The 21,696-nt window shown below is 41.0% G+C and overlaps 2 protein-coding genes across 2 annotated transcripts in view; one reads left to right on the forward strand and one right to left on the reverse strand.

The window, feature by feature from the left end:
* LOC143298551 (uncharacterized) overlaps nucleotides 1-8,900 on the reverse strand; it is a 34,918-nt gene extending 26,018 nt beyond the window's left edge. Inside the window, exons 1-7 of the mRNA XM_076611419.1 lie at nucleotides 8,817-8,900; nucleotides 7,193-7,360; nucleotides 6,375-6,455; nucleotides 5,071-5,141; nucleotides 3,531-3,688; nucleotides 3,030-3,068; nucleotides 7-167 (exon numbers count right to left, since the gene is read on the reverse strand). Coding sequence (XP_076467534.1) covers nucleotides 7-167; nucleotides 3,030-3,068; nucleotides 3,531-3,688; nucleotides 5,071-5,141; nucleotides 6,375-6,455; nucleotides 7,193-7,250 — 568 coding nt within the window. The 5' untranslated portion in view covers nucleotides 7,251-7,360; nucleotides 8,817-8,900. The remainder of the gene's footprint in view (nucleotides 1-6; nucleotides 168-3,029; nucleotides 3,069-3,530; nucleotides 3,689-5,070; nucleotides 5,142-6,374; nucleotides 6,456-7,192; nucleotides 7,361-8,816) is intronic.
* A 7,589-nt stretch (nucleotides 8,901-16,489) lies between these two features.
* Nucleotides 16,490-21,072, forward strand: LOC143298957 (C-signal-like). Its single transcript, XM_076612007.1, has 2 exons — nucleotides 16,490-16,991; nucleotides 17,834-21,072. Exons 1-2 carry the CDS (start codon nucleotides 16,628-16,630, stop codon nucleotides 18,235-18,237), a joined length of 768 nt encoding a protein of 255 aa, XP_076468122.1. The 5' UTR covers nucleotides 16,490-16,627; the 3' UTR covers nucleotides 18,238-21,072.
* Nucleotides 21,073-21,696: the final 624 nt, after the last annotated feature.

Raw genomic sequence — 21,696 nt, forward strand, 5'->3', positions numbered from 1 at the left:
ACACACCCATTTCACGATATCGGAAGTTCAGCTCCTCCAGCCAGCAGACATCCAAGTCGTCCAGATCATAGCGCACCAGCTGGTCGACCAGCTCAGGCATACCGGTAAGCTCATGCATGCCTTTCTTGTAGACCTCGTCCACCCGCTCATGGAGCAGCTTGTGGGGCCTGCACAAAGCCACTGCTGCCACTACACTGTGATGAGACCTTGTCATCTGGACACTATGTCACACTGCACACAGCCACCACTGCCACTGCACTGTGATGAGACCTTGTCATCTGGACACTATGTCACACTGCACACAGCCACCACTGCCACTGCACTGTGATGAGACCTTGTCATCTGGACACTATGTCACACTGCACACAGCCACCACTGTCATCTGGACACTATGTCACACTGCACACAGCCACCGCCACCACTGCACTGTGATGAGACCCTGTCATCTGGACACTATGTCACACTGCACACAGCCACCACTGTCATCTGGACACTATGTCACACTGCACACAGCCACCGCTGCCACTGCACTGTGATGAGACCCTGTCATCTGGACACTATGTCACACTGCACACAGCCACCACTGCCACTGCACTGTGATGAGACCTTGTCATCTGGACACTATGTCACACTGCACACAGCCACCACTGTCATCTGGACACTATGTCACACTGCACACAGCCACCGCCGCCACTGCACTCTAGTCTCTAATGAGACCCTGTCATCTGGACACTATGTCATACTACACACAACCACTGCTGCCACTGCACTCTAATGAGAACTTGTCACTGCCTGTGATCTGGACACTGTCACAATGCTGTATACAATTACAACCACAGCTGCAACTACACTCTAATGAGACCGTCACATGGACACTATGTCACACTGCACACAACCACCACTACCACTACACTCTAATGAGACTGTCACATGGACACTATGTCACACTGCACACAACCACCACTACCACTACACTCTAATGAGACTGTCATATGGACACTATGTCACACTGCACACAACCGTCGCTGCCACTACACTCTAATGAGACTGTCACATGGACACTATGTCACACTGCACACAACTACCACTACACTCTAATGAGACTGTCACATGGACACTATGTCACACTGCACACAACCGTCACTGCCACTACACTCTAATGAGACTGTCACATGGACACTATGTCACACTGCACACAACTACCACTACACTCTAATGAGACTGTCACATGGACACTATGTCACACTGCACACAACCACCACTACCACTACACTCTAATGAGACTGTCACATGGACACTATGTCACACTGCACACAACCACCACTACCACTACACTCTAATGAGACTGTCATATGGACACTATGTCACACTGCACACAACCGTCGCTGCCACTACACTCTAATGAGACTGTCACATGGACACTATGTCACACTGCACACAACTACCACTACACTCTAATGAGACTGTCACATGGACACTATGTCACACTGCACACAACCGTCGCTGCCACTACACTCTAATGAGACTGTCACATGGACACTATGTCACACTGCACAGAACTACCGTTACCACTACACCCTAATGAGACTGTCACATGGACACTATGTCACACTGCACACAACTACCGTTACCACTACACCCTAATGAGACCGTCACATGGACACTATGCCACACAGCTCATAACCACCGCTACCGAGACCCTGTTACATGGACACTATGTCACACTGCACTCAACCACCGTTACCACTACACTCTGTTGAGACCGTCACATAGACACTATGTCACACTGCACACAACCACCGTTACCACTACACTTTAATGAGACCCTGTCACTGCCTGTCATCTGGAGACCCGGGAGGGTGTGCCGCCCACTTTTGTGGTGGGCTTTTCGTCACTTGCAGAGCGAGAAGTAGGTCATATGACGACATGCCCAGTCCACCACTGTAACTGTCTGGATTCTCTGGGTTTGCACTGCTTTTGTTCAGACATTTTTTCAGCAGATTTTATAAATGGATCAGTCTGAATATGCAATGGCAGACATATGACAACAAACATACTCAAAGTAAACACAGAAGACTAAAGCAAATAATGGGTGTAATTATGAAACCAAAAATATCTCATAAACTTGCAAAATAAAAGTCACCAAAAATGTTCAGATCCTTTTTGTCAAAACAGCGATTTCCACAACAAAATTTTAGCCTTTCGGTGATCTGAAAAAAAAGGAAATGGAAACACACATGCACACACGGTTCTCAGTAAAAATAGCTCAGGAACCCCAACAAAAATCCAACGAAAGCAGGCCTGCACACCCTCCTTAATGTGTCACACTGCACATAACCACCGCTGCCACAGCACTCTGATGAGACCCTGTCAGCTGGACACTATGTCAAACTGCACACAGCCACTGCTGCCACTGCACTCTATTGCAACCCTGTCACATGAACACTATGTCACACTGCACATAACCACTGCTGCCACTGCACTCTATTGAGACCCTGTCACTACCTGTCATCTGAACACTATGTCACAACGCTGCATACCAATGTTCACTGCATGTTAAAAAATGTATCATTTGGAAAATCTATGACACACACATGCATACAATTGCACGCACACACACACACACACACACACACACAAACTTGTGAAAACACACACACAGATTCTGTTCCCCACCCATGTGCACATGAACACTAACACACATACGCATGCAACCACACACGCACATGCACGCACATACACACAATGTCCTGAGATCTGCAAGATCACAGTCAAGTGATTGTTCATTGCTATGCAATGGGCATTTTCCAAAATGAAACAAGCACACTGAAAAAGTTTGTCAGAAACCAGTCTTTATATGTATGTGCTTAAAAACATGGATCAGTAAGTGAAAATTCTATATCCACTTAAAAGTAAATGGAAGAGTTTGCTGTACAAAAACTAAACAACCCAGGTACTGTTACCATTTCACCTGAGACAAAACAATCTGTGCTCTAAATACAATTCCCAACATTAACTGACACACTTACATTTTGAAGTCGCCAGTTTTCTTCTTTTCGTGGACTTCCCTGCAAATACAGAAATTCTGTTAGCAACAGATTCCCTTCAAATCTCATGTACCGCTTGCACTGCAATCTGAAGATCATCCAAAGTAAGATCTTCAACACTGAATACACAGCTTTATTTTTACTATTATATGGTATTTATTTATATCATGTATCTATCATCTTTGTCAGCTTTAATAAAGTGTTTGTCTTTTCACTCTAACACCTCTATTCATTTCACATGGGAAATTTATTAGATAATGAGCACCTAAAGGTAGCTGTCAGTTGGCTATACCCAGGTAGGCAGCCTGTTGTGCAAATGACTCAATGTTTGTAAAGTGCTTAGAGTCTGGCCTGACCAAAGATATTATATATGTATAGAGCATCATGGCACCGCAAAAGTACCAACAATAAATAACAACAATAATGAATGATTCACACAACACATTATTGACTGAAGATGAAAACAAAAAACAAGGAACTGACTTGACTTTGGCTTGTTTGATGTCGGTGACATTGACAGGGACTTGCACTCCCTTTTCCCACTCCTGGCGCCATGGGTCAGATATCAGAAAGTAGGACTCCTCTGGCAGTGAGTCTTTGTCAGCCAGTTTCATGGCACTGATCAAATCTTTGCGGAAGAGCTGGAACAGATATGGTAAAAATGCATTAAAACAAAAACCTATATCCAAATGTCAAAACTGTAAATGTTAGCAATCAAAACAAAAAATTGCACACAAAAATTGTATATCTCAATGCCAATTCATTTTCTAATATAAATCTATTCTGAAAACTTATTTTGAATCTTGTCAGTGAATTTCATGGAACTGATCAAAACTCTGCGGAAAATCTGAAGTTATGAAATAATCTGTAATGTCCATGAAAAAAAACAACATATCTCCCAATGTCAAATTATTTTGTGCTAAACCCATTCTAAAAATCGTTTTGTTTGGATGAAGTAATTCTCAAATTGAAACTACATATACCACATAGCTATAAGTATTGTCTGAAATGTGTCAATCACTTACAGAAATAAATAATGCATCACTATACTTTACTTAAAAAGTACAGAAAAACATGCAAATCAATCCACTTCTACTAGTCTCCTCACCTCTACAAGAAGGTTTTGTTGTTTCAAACAAAACTAACACATCCAATAATTTCACAGTATATGCAGGGCAGTTGCAACATGACCCTCCACCACCGCTACACTCTGTTCAACATAATCATGTCATCTGGCAGATCATATCTATCTACCAGTTTACTAAACAGCTAGACAGATAATGACAATTTCCAACATAATGCCATTTCCAATACTAATCTTCAAATAGTGAAATGTTTGTTGAGGACATTCACTCACATTCTAAAGCAGTTAAACCTTGGATTTCTCAAAATAAATTACTAACTAATGACACAAAGACTGAAGCATGATTGACTGGACAATACAAGAAACACGGATCAAACCCTCAAATTAGCCACTGGTAAGACTAAAAGTAAAACTTAGTTTTCAAATATGTCTTAACTTGAAAGTCATGCTTGACAGGCTTTGTATCACAGATCATGTTTGAAAAAAAAAATGTCAGGCTGCCAACACTGACCTCTGAAGGATCAATACTATTCATCAATACCTCATTGTTCAGGCTGCCCAAACCCTTCTCTTGTTCTCTCTCCTGTCCATTACACCAGTTCTCTTCTAGCTCAGTAACTGGCATCCCTGACAATCTTCTTCAAAAAAAACCCAGAAAATTACTTTTCAACAAAGTGTTATATCAATCCTGCCAGCCCAACTTCCTCTACCATGCCAAAAAAAAGGGGAAAAAAACATGATTAAATCAAAGCAGAGAAGTCCACCAACCTCCCCCCATCCCCAGCACCTCATCCATACAAACATCAAAAGCTAATATATATATATATATATATATATATATATATATATATATATATATATATATATATATATATATATATATAAAATTCTACTCACACACATTAATATAAAGCACTTCAAGGGATCTCCTGATCTTACCTCTGCTGGCTTTTTCTGGCCATTAAAACCAAGGCTGCGTAAAGAATTGGGCCCATTTTGAATGGTGCCACCTGCAATATACACATAATAAAATTCTTTTAGCAAATCTAGCTATATTTTTCACAATGTTCACTGCTGAGCAAGTATTAACTTACAAACTTGTATAATACAAGTATGGTTACTGAATATCACAATGCAACATTAACATTTAGGTACTAATTTTACTATCATCATAAGACAAAACACATTCAATAAACTGCATTTTAAAATGCTGACTGTGTGCAAACAAAACAAGGAGTTAAAATAAAAAGGTACGGCATAACAAATGGCTTGACCTGAAAGCAAACTAAAGTGAATGAGGAAGATATTAGCCACCATTGATGTGATTATGACATAGTTAAAACTGCAAACTTCCAACTGAGAAATTTTTTTTTTAATATGTACTATTTGACTGTATCTAACTGCTAAAGCAACTGCTTAGTTTGTCTGCTCCTTGATCCTACGTCACACTGACTACAGCAATTCACTACTTGCTAATTTGCCTTCTGATCTGTCACAACTTCAGATGATTTTGAAAAAAGCTGCAACTGCAAGAATCATTTAATTCTAGAAAGTAAACCTGTACTGGATAGTTGACCAATGATGTTAACGTCAGAGTGGGGTAATGTAATCTTCTGTTTACTTTCTAGAATCAAATGATTCTTGCAGTTGCAGCTTTATTCAAAATCATCTTATGTTGTACCTTTTTACTTTAACTCCTTGTTTTGTTTGCACACAATCAGCATTAGTGGATATCCACTATAGAATCAGTTTGCATCAAACTTTGAGCCACAGTACTTGCCCAAGTTGACGGAGACGCCAGCTTGTCGAGCGAGCGAGCCAGAAGGGTGTACACTCGCATGTATTGTACTCAAACAAAGGCATTTTCAGCCACAATAAAAGTACAGGTGCACTTTTGGGTGACTACAGAACTGAGCTGTGTCATTTAGTTTCGCACAAAACGGTTAACCTATAAACTACTGATTTTTTAACTCGCGGAACGCTATAGAGTACCACAGTAACAAAGCGTTGTGTGCATGAGGTATAACGTACCTTAGCATAGAAACAGTTAACAAATTAATATCTTAGAATCCATTTTAAAAAAAATAAAAATAAAAAAAAATAAAAAATAGAAATCATTCCCTTTTCACTATTTCCAACCATTCAGTGATTAACATTCTTTAAAAACACAATGAACAAATGGGTCCTGAAATCCAAAAGTAAAAAACAATTTTACAACTTAATGAAGTGAAGATGCAGCATACCTCTCTTTGGAACATTTTCTTCCACATTATCACCACTACAGTCAGGTGCAACCAGTTTTTGACCAGCTGATCGGCCATCTTCTATAAACACACACACACACACACACACACACACACACACACACAAACTATCTCAGTAAAAATACAAAAGCTTTAAAATAGAATAACAATAATCGCAGGATTTTACACTGTTTTTCACATGCTATAGTCACAGAATATGATATCAATAAACTGAACAAATCTGCAAAACATTTAACATATTTTCTCTTTACTGATGTCAATAACAAGACATACATGTATACACACTATATTCCTTTTCTAAATTTTCCAAGAAAATCGTATTTACATGTAATAAAACTTTAATGCATACCTCTTTTACCTGCTTTCTTATGTTTTTTTCTTTCTGACACTTATTAGAAAATCATGCTTTCATGTGAGTTTTGTAAACCATTTTTACCAGCTCTCTTACCCTGTCATACTTAATATTTAAGTCACATGAAAATGTCAAATATACTGTTAGGTTCACTAAATATCTCTGATACATTAATTTCACATGGAAAAGACTCACAAAAGAAAACACATCGTCCACAATAAACATGTTCTGATCTTACTCTTAGACTGATGTGAAAAATTAATTAAATGGTCACATGGTGATTAATATGCCCTTTTTGAAAGTGATAATTCTTTAGAACTAAGGCATCATATTACACCCTTTACAAATCTGCACATCATGGGGCAGAAAAAACAATCAACAAAACCCCCAACTATTTCACTTTTCAGTATCCTGAAAAATAAAATGTTATAATCTTAACACTTACCTGGGCTTGCTTCTGTCACTGCCGGACCACCCCTCTTGTTCTTGCTTGGAGACATCATGTCAGGCGAGCTGAGGTGTGGCTAACACCTAAGCTTGGCAAATCACTGAAGCCTCCCACATCACTCTCCACGAAGTTGCCAAGTGAGAAGAAATTCACGAACAATAAACACTGCAACAGATACCATAAAAAGACAATGAAACACTGGACAAATAGAATGTACACAATTCAGATTACTTGGAATGTAAGCATATGGGTACATGTTGGAATCTCACTATAGAAGAGGAGATCAAACAAAAAAAAATTTCTAATTTACAAACAGTACTGCTCTGAATAAGGGTGGACAAGCCGAGCAAGCAACTCAGTGACAATGCTCAGATTTAGTCACTTAGTGGTAATGCTTAATGGTATTTCAAGGATTCAGAAACACACACATACATTATGGACATTTTTTGTTTCTTTGGTTGGTTGGTTGGTTTGTACCAGTACTGCTCAGAATTAAACGAGACTGCTTGACCAACCAGCTGAATGACAAGACTCAAGACAGTTAGAGACGGATCAATGGTATCATTTCTGGGACACACACACACACACACACACTTATACAGATCTTTATAACTTTATAAGAAAACAGAACAGAGAGAACTACTTTACTCAGTCTGTACTGACCCACTGTCACTTCAATAAAATGCAATTTGAATATAAAAATAAGAAAATTAATGTGAGAAAATTAATGTGTAAATCAATAGTTTACAAAACTGTACATAAAAATTATAAATTACAATCACCAATATGTGTGACCAATCATCAAACAAAATTCCTCCTCCTCTACACATACACATCCAAAGCACACACACACACACACACACAGTGTATGCATTAGGCTTGAAGTATGCAAGTGCACACCTTTTAAGGAAAAAAACACTAACTACAAAATATAGCACAGAGAGAGAGAGAGAGAGAGAGATATATATATATGCCTGTGAGGATGCGCACATGCATACACCTTGATTATAGACAGAAAAGAGCATAATCTGGATAATCAGTCAGTAGACATTTATTATCTGGACATTCCAGCTGAAACTCTAAGACTAAGAGACAGAAAGACAGTCTATAAAAAGACAAAGACTAAGAGTTGTAACTGAATGAAACTGATGACATTCTTTTAATCCGCTTCTTTCTTCAGAAAACAAACTTCAGGGACGTTGAAAGTGAAAGTTCAGCCTGAAGGTGAAGGCCACATGATCACGAATGAAAAACAAAAGCAGATGCAATGTGCAGAGCCAACATGCACATCCAGTAGTTGCGTAACATTTACAACCACGATTTTAATTTCCAGATTCTTATAAAAACATATTCCGGTGTTTCATATTGGAGCTATACAAAAGTAATGATAATTAAACTGGAAACAGTTCAACTCCAATTACACAAAGAAATAACACTGGTTGAGGGCACGACACATTCTGCTGGGCAATCATAATCACCGAGCGAATCTATCATTCGTGTAACCTAATTACGTATTCACAGACAAAACGTTGATCGTACGACACTAGCATACAATTTATATCTTTATGTGAAAATAAAATTGTGTACATACAGTCTGGATAAGATAGATCGTTTTGGATACCTCTGAAACTGAACACAAATCCGAAGACGAGACGTTGCCTTACATTAGCTTTCCACGCTTATTTGGCGCCATCATGGCGAAATTTACAACCTCACGAGATCGGGAAAAAAACGAGAAATATTGATACAAAGCTAGTCTCGTCCTGAGTTTCGAAAGCAGACGCATATATTAGTGGACCAGTTCTCGTCAATTTATTTTATTAAAATTGTCAAAATTTGAAGCTGCCTGTGATAGTCGGCAATGACTGGATTGTGCCGACAGTTCTTTGTGTTTGAGTGTATAAGGGAACACATACAAGTGCGGCATAGGACAGTGAAATATATGTAATGTCGAAAGTATTTCGTTCCCTCTGCATGAGATTGCACCAATATGGTTGAATGTGTTTTGAATGAAAACATTGATTCAGTTTTAAATGAAAACGTCATATGTGTGCAAATTAACCATTGTCGCGTATTAATGAAGGGACTAAACAAATGAAAACAAATATTCCAAAGACAACAATTAGACATGATCGAAGTGATTCCATAAATATAAACAAGCGCTGATCATGGGGTATTATGACACGTCCCCTGCCTTTCACGAGTTCCATGTCAGTGCACGCACACACACACACACACACGCGCACACACACACACACACACACACACCAGGTCATTAAATAACCCACACAGGACATCACTGATATTCATCAGTCAGATTGGTGCATACTACCCTATACCATATATCCTGGTTGACTATACGTGATACCACTCTTTTCCCATGTGTTCCTATTTCTTATCACATCCTGAACGAATATGTCATGTCATGCTGACAAAATTAATGTGAACTTGAGTTCATACCCCAGAGCGATGTAGTGTTGGAGCCAAATATTTACCGCATGAAACTAACGTAATAAACTACTGTAGGTCCCCGTGTCAGTGTAGCACGCACGCAGTGCACGTAAAATAATCCACGGCAGCAAATGGTTTGTTAATATCAATTTTCTGTACAAAAATTCACTTTAATGGTACTATAACAAATACACTTAAAAAAGGAAATAAAAAGATGTAGCCAAGCACTCAGCTGGCTTCAGATACTGCTTGCTGCACAAGCCTATAGCAGACGCCATTTTTGTCTCAGCGTACCTGCTGCCTTTCAATGACTCAGGCATAAGGCATGACGCCATTCCAAATTTGAATAATCGGTGCCTATTCTAAACTGCTCCGAACACTGTATCAATTCAAATCTAGGTATCAGATTATATTTGTTGTGCTTACACACACAATACACACACACACACACACATGCTTTAATCAGTTAGAAGCATACTTGATTTTAGTTTAATCGTTCGTCAGTGTTAAGATTTCAACTGACCCAAAGCTTACGTCATTTTGTCCAACTTGACACACATAATGCTACAGTTACAATTCTGTATGTAATTGCTGTTGGAAACTAAAACCACACCATTATAGTGTTTGGATGTGAACTGATCAGGTATTTAGAAGATACAAAGCTGATTTTCATTGTCGACACTTAATGACAATCACTCCACACCTGGCGTTGCTTGACATCTTTGACTGAGGTGAAATCTGTGTTTCTGACACACCTTATTTGATTAAATTTCTCTTTTGTCGGATCAGTAAATTACAAGTATTATATACAGGAAGAATTGTCGCAATCCCATCTTTAAATCTATTCGTTTGTGTTTGCCTACGTTAAACTGATTTAACGCAGTTTCAGTGTAATTTTCCGCGACCATCTCGCTAAAACTGACCCTTTTCAGGTGACTTGAATTAAGATTACACATTCAACTTAAATAATCAACACTTCATTTTATATTCATTAGAAAGTATGTGTTGAGCTGTTTCTTTTACGACCAATCCAATGTAAATCGGTTCAGGAATCATTCAGAAATCTATCACTGAACACCTTATAACAAACACAGTTCTAATCAAATTTAGACGGATTTGAACCCATTTGCTTCGCAGCACACGCGAGCGTCTTTGTAGTTCGCATAACTCGCACAAATAGCCACAGCAGGTGATAACTGGTCACTTTAAAGATCCACCTGGCCAGTCACTGGCTAGAGCCTGCTCTCTCTCTCTCTCTCTCTCTCTCTCTCTCTCTCTCTCTCGCTGTGTCGTACACAGAGTGTGTGTTGCTGTAACGGCCAGTGTCATCACCATATCGCTGCATTGTCTTCTCCTTATCTTCTCTTATCTCATCTTCTTTTCTTTATCTCCTTATAACTATTGTAAACAAAACAATAGAAAACCCCTTTTGTGACTGGCCATCTATATGTCCTTGGGCCAGTGCATGTAATTTTTCTATACTTTCAATACAGTAAATCATTATTAATTCTTTTGTACCGTTCCCTTTATATAATAAACCACTTGGGACCACGGCTTCATAAACAGATCAATAAATCTTTTTTCTTTTCTTTTTTTTTTAATAAAGGAGGGAGTACGGGGGGAGCGCTGTACTGTGACAACGCGTTCTCACCAGGGAGAGCAGCCCAACTTGCACAGAAAGAAATCTGTTTTGACGAAAAAGGCAACACAACACAATAACTTTACGAGCAAAAGAAATTTTTAACATTAGGCGTTCCATATTGAGTGCACCCTTTTCTGTGGCAAAACCATGCAAGTAAAATAAAAGGATCAACGAGGTAGCTTAGATGTATGCGAGGCTAAGTGGATGGACCGTTGTTGATGGGGTAAAAGAGATACCATGAATGTGCCGGCTTTCAGTCGTTCGTTAACATGTAAATATTAAGACTTTCGTTCATTAATGTAAACTGTAATGACAGCTGTCATATCATATGAAATCATGTTGCGACACGCGGACATTAAATGGTTTTTGTGTGTGTGTGTGTGTGCTACATTTTGAAACTCATAAAATATTGAATGGTGCTCTTCAGTTTCGAAAACGTGCTCCAATGAAAATAAACAATTAAGAAAGGTGCTCTCATGAGTAAGTTGGTCTTTTGAGCACCTCCAGCTAATCAGTCTAACCCTCTCACCCCACCAATGGGATAATCACATGGACGGCTGTTGCAAACGAACGGGCTCCACAGTAGCTTAATTTATTTTGCTCTCTGATCAGCGCGCGTGATTATGCGAGTGGAAGGTATCTCCCTTAAAAATCGGAAGATGTAGTGTAGCGTATATGGATCTATCCACACGTTCTGACACCTCATTTAAACTAAAACTGTAATTTTGTGGTCAGGTTAACTGGTCTCTAGCTGTGGTAGTGTTTACATCGATGAAACTGGAGTTGCTGACTTGCGCCCTTTAAATCATGATGTTCAGTGTTTCATTGGGTCTTTGACTTGGCGAGGGTTTGTTGTGTCGGGGGAGTGGAGTTCTGGGTATCTCTTCAGGTGGGAGGTCCATCTGGCGTTCCAAACAGGCCCTGTCTGTCAAAAAAGGAAGCGAAATTTCAATGGGTGAAATTCTGGCTGTTCTTCTGGCGATTGTTCCACGGTGGACGGGCGCGATCACGGACGTATAAGTCCGCAGGGCGCAACAGCCGAGTGGTTAAAGCGTTGGACTTTCACTCTGAGGATCCCGGGTTCGAATCTCAGTAACGGCGCCTGATGGGTAAATGGTGGAGATTTTTCCGATCTCCCGGGTCAACATATGTGCAGACCTGCATTGCCTGAACGCCCTTCGTGTGTAAACGCATTGGCAAGCAGAACTGAGATCAGAGGCGAGGGGGAGGGGGCGGGAGGTGGGGGGCCGAGGAGTCATGGACCACGGATGATGTTATTGCGTTGGAGTTGAGTTTAAACAACTTGTTTGCTAGTGGTTTATAAGGTCAAGTTGTTGTGGTCTGGGTTCTTGGATGTTGAAAGTTTTACGCGCCCCGGCTTAGATGATTGGGATCCGGTCGGATGGTGGAATGATAAGCGAATGCCACAGTGACTGTGAAGAGTCCTGACCATCACACACGTTTATAGTCTGCAGTCAGCTTGGGTAATCCTAAATAATAATTACAGCATAAAAAAAGAGAAAAAATAAACTAAAACGTCTGCGCATTGATTCCTTCTCATCATTGTCTGTTCCACTTGGTTTGAAATGGATGCTTGCTTAAGCATCAATGCGAACTAGTTTTAGTCTAGATGCAGCTGCATTTTTTTTTCTTCGCAGATGCCGCTGTGAACTTCGATTTGAATCTATCATATATTTTTTAATCAGTTTGGTTTCAAATAATTCGAGCGTTCTTTATAACTAGCAACTTGAACGTGACCTAATTTTTGTTGGGCTTTCTGCACATGCACTTGAGAAATCGAAATTACATGGCCATGGTCTAATAGTGACAGGTGTTTGGGGCAAGAGGCCCCCCTTAAGCAAGAAATCCGATTTTTCTTCTCGTGGAAGCCACATCGCTTTGTAACCAAATCTAAACGACAGGGGCCCAATCAAGCTACAACATATCCCAAGCAATCGAGGATTGAAACAAGCAATAAAACGTACGAGGGGCAAAACGCCTTCGCGCTAAGGGCAAAGCGGCTAAAGTGTGGGCGTTTTGCCCCCATATTTTGGCCGTTTTGCCCCATAGTCTAATTACAAACTTAATACTCAAAAGGATACAAATCGCGTTGTATTTAGATCGTAATTAGCCTATTTCAGTAGAGGCAATGCCGGCTTATTAGTTTGTTCATTCTTCTCTCTCTCTCTCTCCACTTATCTCCTTTCCCCCTCTCTCCATCTCTCTCCCTCCCTCCCTCTCCCGCCCCCTTTCGTTCTCTCACTCATTCACTGTCACACAGCCTTCATTCTTTCAGTTTATCACTCTACCTCCAGTAATCACATAAGCACACTCCGTCTCTTCGAGTCTAAACAATTCTATTATAATCACGTCAAAAGCAATCTCTCTCTCTCTCTCTCTCTCTCTCTCTCTCTCTGTGTGTGTGTGTGTGTGTGTGTGTGTGTGTGTTTGAGAATCCATCAGTGTCACCAGAATCGCAACTGGGGCAGACAAACTGGACTAATCTATGGGTGCGCTCTTCATGCGCCCATTGGAGGCATATTAGGTGTTGCACCCATATCTCACGTCGACTGGTGTGACTACTGCTGACAACATATTAAACAGGACTAATCCTCTTCTTTGTCATTCACCTCCTCCAGTTTTCTTTTGATGGTTCTTCCAGATTTCGTCCTGGTCTGAATTGTGCTGCTTTGCTGCTCAGCTAACTTTTTTTTCCCTGGAAGAAGTCTTCATTGCCAAATGAGTTACAGAGTCAGAGACATCCACAGGGGAGAATTCACAAGACAGTTTCAGGTCAAGACTGGTCAAGAGGCAAAACTGCCTCTTTACGTTTTTCTCCCTTCTTGTCATTGACTGGATTCTGTCGGAAAACATTTACAGAACAGAGAAGAAACGATCCGAGTCCAGTACACACTATGGAAGCAGATGAATGACCTGGACTTTGCTGTTGATCTTTCCCTGCTGCCCCCAAACCAGCAGCAGATGCAGTATAAGACCACAGTACTCAGGCGGACACCTCATCACAAGCAGACCTCAACATCCACAGGGACAAGATGAGGATCATGAGAACAAGCGCAACCAGTGCTGAGCCAGTCACAACCGAAGTTAAGGTACTTAATGAAGTGGAATCATTCAGTTATCTTGGAAGCACCATCGAAAAAAGCAGGGCGGCACAGATGCATATGTCAAAGCAAGGATTGTCAAGGCCAGAGCAGTCTTGATACAGCTCATGAACATCTTGAGCTCCAGAGAGCCATAACAATAAACTAAAATTAAGTTTTTCAATTCCAACGTGAAGTAAGTGCTGCTGTGTGGTACTGATTGATGGAGAATGAAAAAGACTACACTTAACAAAGTGTTGATATTCATCACCAGTGTCCTGAGAAGAATCCTCCACATCCACTGGCCACATAAGATCAGCAACGTCGACCTGTGCAAGAAGACACAACTGTGAGCTGAAAGGAACTGGAAGAAGAATCTGAAGATGGATCAGGCAAACGCAACGAAAATCATCGTCATGCATCACCAGACAGGCCCTGACATGGAACCGTCAATTGAAGGAATAAAAAGATAGGCTGACCGAGAAACACTTGACGAAGACACCGCAAGGCAGACACACAAAAAAAATGGACCTTACTTGGAGCCAGACAGAGGCAAAGACATAGTTAGGATAGGGAATTGTGGAGGTCTGTTGTTGACGGCCTATACTCCAGAAGAGATGAAAGGCCTCACAAAATCGCCTTTGCCTGTTTCTCGAGAAAGTTAACTTTGTACGGTAGAGATGTCATGATGGCCGCTGATTATGCTTTTTTGTATACCCACTGGCCTTTTGAATCTCAGTTTTTGGAGAGGAGATGTCATGAAAAATGGTCCTGATCTGCTGCCTGGGATACGATGAAAGCCCAGATGCTACATGTGGTTACGGGAATGGACAGCCACTTGTTGACTGTTTTAAGGCAGTGTATCTACACGTAAACCTGCCCCCTCTCTACCCTCTCTCTCTCTCTCTCTCTCTCTCTCTCTCACACACACACACTCACGCATGTTATGAATGCACTTTGCCTTTTAAGGTGCAATAAACTACTTTTGAACAGCATATCTCGCTTTTGGAAACCAATAGTGAACCCATTATATGTCCAGTGTGACAGATGCGAAATGAAAGACGTATGTTATTTACTTTGTCTGCTCAAGATACACATCCTTGCATAAAAATATATATTCTCTCCTGCTCTGATAGATTACCTTCCAATTCCAAGATCTAGTTGCTCTGCTCAAACACATCGCATGGTAAGGTCTTTAGACTAAGAATTGACATTACGGAATGCTTAAAGGTCGTAACTACGTAACTGCAAGGTTACCTCCAGCAATTAAAAAACAAAACATATATGTATCGTGCGTAGATGAATATCAAATCAGCTTGAATACCTTATAGTTGCCATTGTCTACCCATTTGTTTACATGGGTCTTATGGCCTGTAAAAAAAAATCTTATTATTTCTTTTTGTATCTTATATGCATCAGTGCGCAAGTACAGCAATGCTGTTTAAGATTAATTTTATCAAACAAAACACTCGAAGAAGTCAGAAAGAAGCACAAAGAAAGAGTTCCCTATCTTTTCGAAACCACAGGGGGCAAAACGCCCAGTGAAGGGGCAAAAGGCCCACTGGTAGGCGTTTTGCCCCTGTTTGAAAACTCTACTATGCTAGAATTTCCAGGAAAATGCAAAGGAGACAAATCGGTTTCAGCGCTTCGATTCAACAACTGACACATTCATTTCACACAAAAATATTATCAAATTTTGTTTTGAATAAAGAACAGACTCTGAAATTTCAACAGCATGGGTTTTACTACAGAAATCAAGGCGAAAACAGTCAAATGCATGTGGAAAACAAAGCTGACTTTTGAGCAGCCTCCATCTTGAGGTGTGTTTTTCAGGCTGTCAAGCGGAAGCAGTAAAAGTGTTATTTGCTTGCTGTGTCACACGATCTCCGATATTTTGTGAGTGGGTGTTTGACGCCGACGTGACTGGGCTTCTTGCCCCGAATTACCATACAGGTCTCAAGACCTAATCACAAACAACATGTGACTTGTTTCGTGTGGTGTCAGCAAGCGGATGTTTGGACGGTTAAAAAAACCCCAGTGAATTTGCCATTTCATTTCCAGACCGGCGTTCGTGCTGCTTAGACCGCGCAGTTCGGAAGTTTTGAACTGTTCCAGTAAGATTTTGTTTTTCGTCCTCGAAAAACAAAGGGTTGGACATTAGATATACATACATTTGAAGAAGGGAAAAAGCATAAGGAGGGAGAAAAAACAAACAAACTTATTTTCCTTCGTATTACAATGCCTTGTCCAAAGTCAGTGTTCATTTCGGGTGCCAGCCGAGGCGTGGGTCTGGGTCTGGTCAGACAGATCCTTTCCCTGCCCAGTACCCCAGACCACGTGATCGCCTCGTGTAGAGATCCCTCCAAGGCTGAAGACCTGCAGACCCTGGCCAGGAAGCACGCCAATCTGAAGATCGTCCCTCTGGACGTCACCAGGGACTTCGACATCCTGGCAGCCTACGATCAGACGGCGGCGATAGTGGGGGAGGAGGGGCTGACCCTGCTCATCAACAATGCTGCTGTTCACGACAGGTCGGATCGCGGCAGCTTGGAGCTGCAGACACGGGAAAAGATGCAACACCACTTCAACACCAACACGATAGGTACGTACATACATACATGGATAACTATATATATATATATATATATATATATATATTATATATATATACATATTCACACACACACACACGTGTGCGTGTGTGTGTGTCTAATGGAGGGGGAGAAAATTTTGGCGACTGTACCGTGATTCGAATCAGTGCGCTAGATTCTCTCGCTTCCTATGCGGACGTGTTACCTCTAGGCCATCACTGCATATATATATATATATATATATATATATATATATATATATATATATAGAGAGAGAGAGAGAGAGAGAGAGAGAGAGAGAGAGAGAGAGAGAGAGACTGTGTGTGTGTGTGTGTGTGTGTGTGTGTGCCTGCCCGCCTTCCCTGCTTTATGGGTATGCATTAACAGGAATAAAAAGTTGACATTTTCTCATTCGTTTTACATCACAGTGACAGGTATGATACATGACCGTTTGCACTGACGTGATATTGTAATCTAACAAGAAATGAACTTTCTGATCATCTTGACAAAAACGCGCGTTGAGTTGTGGACATGAGGTTCACACGAGTAAAAACTTTGTCAGGTTCTGTTGTTTCGAAAACAAACCAGAGAGAGAGAGAGAGAGAGAGAGAGAGAGTAGTTTGGGTGTGTTTTTGTGCGACTCACGTAATAAGCAGTGGAGCGCAAGGATGAGGAAATGGACAACACAAATTCTTTCTCTCTGCGTGTCTCTCTCTCTCTTCCCATTTCCTGAAATAAAATCTCTGTGTCATCCAGCACTAGTCTATTTGTATGTTGTTGTTGTTGTTGCTGTTTTTAAAAACAATACTGTAAATATCACAAATACCTACAACGGGTTGCTGTGTGTTTTCAGCGCCGGTGCTGATAACCCAGAAGTTCCTCCCCCTTCTGAAGAAAGCAGCGGACAGAAACGGCGCCCTCCCTGTGGGCTGTCAGCGTGCTGCCGTGGTCAACGCCTCCGCCAGCATGTCATCCATCCAGACCACGCTGACCGAAGGCCGGGCCAAGGTTTACCACTACCGGGCATCCAAGACCGCTCTCAACATGGTCACCGCCCTCATGGCTCTGGAACTCAAGGAGTCTGGAATTGTGGTGGCGGCGGTCAGTCCCGGGTGGGTGAAAACCGACATGGGGGGGTCCTCAGCTCCTCTGGAAGTTGAGACGAGCGCGAAACATATCTGGTCGTTCGTCACCACAATGACGTCGGGATCGTCTGGCCTGCTGCATAATTACGATGGTTCCGTGCTGCCTTGGTGAATGGTGTTGGCTGCAAGTCTGGGGGGAGGAATTGTTGGATGGAGCTGAATTGGTTGCTTTAGCAATGGACGGTGCGAGTACATAATCTGTTTGTGAAGGAAGGGTAAGCCTATTTTTCATCAACAGATTCTGTCTTGGTACGTGATTTGACGTGAACAAAATACACACTTTGATTAATTGATTCTAACTGAATTTTTCTGTATACACTATGGTATTATGATGTATACTTTACTTAATTTTTGACTCACTTGTGTAAACAAAGTGAGTCTATGTTTTAACCCGGTGTTCGGTTGTCTGTGCGTGCGTGTGTGTGCGTGCGCGCGCGCGCGCGCGCGTGTGTGCGTGTGTCTGTGTGTGTCCGTGGTAAACTTTAACATTGACATTCTCTCTGCAAATACTTTGTCAGTTGACACCAAATTAGGCATAAAAATAAGAAACATTCAGTTCTTTCCAGTCATCTTGTTTAAAACAATATTGCACCTCTGGGATGGGCACAAAAAAATTAAAAAAATGAAGCCTAATTATATGCAAACTGCATTTACTGTTATATTTATATTTTTTGTATTCTTTAAACTTGGCACTTTGATCTGATATTCTGACCCAACAACAAGAGCAGTCATTATTATCATTTTTTGTTCAAACAGGAACTTCTTTTGCTAAGCATGGAAGTTTTATTTATTTTGCAAACGTTTTGGTGCAGATAGTAAAAAAGGGAAACTACTCTGTAATTAATGCTAGGGGACTTAATTCGAATCTGGTTAGGACTTTTTTTTTCTTTTTTTTTTTTAACGCGAAGCTTTATAATAACAAATACAGAACACATTTTAACGATTAGATTTTTTTCCCCAGTGTATCACAAGTGAGTCTTGAAGGCCTTGCCTCTCTTGTTCTGTATATATTATGGTATTATGATGATGTATACTTTACTTAAATATTTTTTTCTGTATACACCGTGGTTATATGATGTTTGCTTTACTCAAATATTTTTTTCCTGTATACACAATGGTATCATGATCTATATATACTTCTTACTGTTTCATGTGTATTTTTTCTTTAAACTATGATTTAATATTTTTCATATCAGACATGTTTGAAATGTGTCTGGAAAGTTAACTCAGTAGCAACGCATAGTGTAAAAAAAAAATCAAAAAAATCCTCAGTTGATTTTGATGTGATGCAGTCTCCCGTCGGATCGACGGATGAGTAGGCAGGCAGGCTTATCTGTCGGTGTGTGTCCTCATATGGGAGAAGAGGCGATTCTGGATGCGCAGCGCTTCCCACAGGTGTTGGAAGGGAAAACGTCTCCAGAAGTTGAGCCCTGCTTCCTTCGCTCACGCTTCTCCTTAATGGCCAGCGTTCTCTTGTTTTCAAACGTCTTTACGCTACAAGAGCACAGCATCCTCTAGCGAGAGCGGTCAAGGACATCAGTTTCCCAGGAAGCGATGTCTATGTCACAGGCTTTGAGGTTTGTCTTCAAGGTGTCCTTTAAGTGCTTGTAGGGTCTTACAAGTTCGCGGTGGCCTTCCTTCAGCTGGCCATACAAGAGCATCTTCGGGATCCTGCTGTCTGTCATGCGGACAACGTGTCCTGTCCAGCATAGTTGGCACTGGATCAGCAGGCTTTCGATGCTGGGCAGGCCGCTCCTCTCTAGGACCTGGAGGTTGGAGACCCTGTCTTGCCACTTTATGCCGAGGATCTTTCGTAGGCATCTCTGGTGAAACTGCTCAGGTTGCTGAATGTGACGGCGATACGTCGTCCATGTTTCACAGCAGTACAACAAGGTGGTCAGCACAACAGCTCTGTCGGTTTTGATTTTGGTGCTGAGCCTGATGCCTTTGTTGGTCCACAGCCTGTTGTTGACGGAGCTGGCCTTGGCGATGCGCAGCGTCACTTCTGCATCAAGGACTCCGTTGCTGCATAGGGTGCTGCCCAGGTAGCAAAACTTGTCGACTTACTTGATCTGTGTCATCGATCATTAGCCTGGTTGCCTGACCAGCACAGGTCACTTTTTATTTTATTTTAATTTTTTATTTTTAGTGAGGAGGAGGTGTGCATTCCCTTCCCCACTCTCTCGCCTACCGACGCTCACAGTCCCACATGTGCAGATACTGCCACGTGTAGGACGGCCTCGGCAGGTGCAGGTTTTTTCTTCGGAGTTCCGTCTCCTAGGAGGACTTCCAGCCAAGGATAAGAGCTCCCCCTGCCCTTTGGTCATCCTCTTCCGCCTTCACAGCCGTTGGGAAAGGTTTCCTCCTCTGCCTGGTTCATCGTTGGAAGACTTCACATGCGGCAGATAGTACTGGGTTACATGGTATCAGTAGCAAGGGCTACGCCCCTGACCTGACCCTTTTTTTTTTTTTTTTTTTTTTTTGGACGGGCGTACAAAATGGGATTGTCCAGCTGAAAACAGAAGAAAGATGGTGATGTGAGTCTGACAATGCTAAGGGAAATAAGTCTACCAATTTTTCTTTTTATAGCTTATTCAACCTCTTTCCACTCTTTTAAAGTGATATTGGATCTGTATGCTTATATATGTGCGTGCGTGAAATAGTACTATTGTTCGTCTTCGTCATATCGCATTATGATTACATGGTCGTGCAGTATTATTTTCTGATGTACGCTCAGACCGTGGACCAACGCCGCTTTGCCTGCCAGGGTTGGTAGGACTGTCTTGTTAGTCAGTCTTGTGGCCCAACTTAGTTTTCTTTGTTTTTTTCACGTATCACGTATGGTCTGTTTCGAACTTCCAGTTGTGAAGTCATCCGTCCCATACTTAGCATGTACATATTTAGCCTTGGACAGGACTTTGTATAGGATTTCCTTGTTGTCTGTTTATCTATAACTATGGTGTATTGTGACATGTTCCAAATAAAAACATTGTTTAAACCAAGTCTAGCACAACCAATGTTAACACTGTGGTTGCATGAAGATGAATTTATGGGAAATTGTTAAGATTTGTGTGTCAACCAATGTGGTTGCATGAAGATGAACTAATGGAAAGGTAGTAGGATGTGTGTGGTTTGTGTGTAATGTGGTGCAGAACTCAAGTGAGAGAACTACAGAACACAACCATGTGGAGGAGACAAGTCTTATCGCATTAAATGCCAATGGTAACCTTAACAGAAAATCGGAAGACGTTGTTGTCATGGAAACTAAATGAAAGTAAAGTCAAAGGACAGTGCTGAATAAAATAGAAAAAATCATAATAATTAAAACAAGAAAATGAAAATAAAAAAGTTAGCATTATATTTTTCAAGTCTTGAAAAGAAACCAGCGAAATTTGCGAACGGTCATGTCATGCGTTAAAAAAAAAAAAATAAATAAATTAAAAAAAGAAAAAGAAAAAAATGATGGACAGTCGTTGATGCAGTGATTGCAATTGGAATGAAAGATATTTTGGTGATACAAACTGTGATTGGACAAATTGTGGATCAAATATGAAACAGTGTTTGATATAAC

Source organism: Babylonia areolata, chromosome 24 (assembly GCF_041734735.1).
Source record: "Babylonia areolata isolate BAREFJ2019XMU chromosome 24, ASM4173473v1, whole genome shotgun sequence".
In the NCBI taxonomy this organism is placed as follows: Eukaryota; Metazoa; Mollusca; class Gastropoda; order Neogastropoda; family Buccinidae; genus Babylonia; species Babylonia areolata.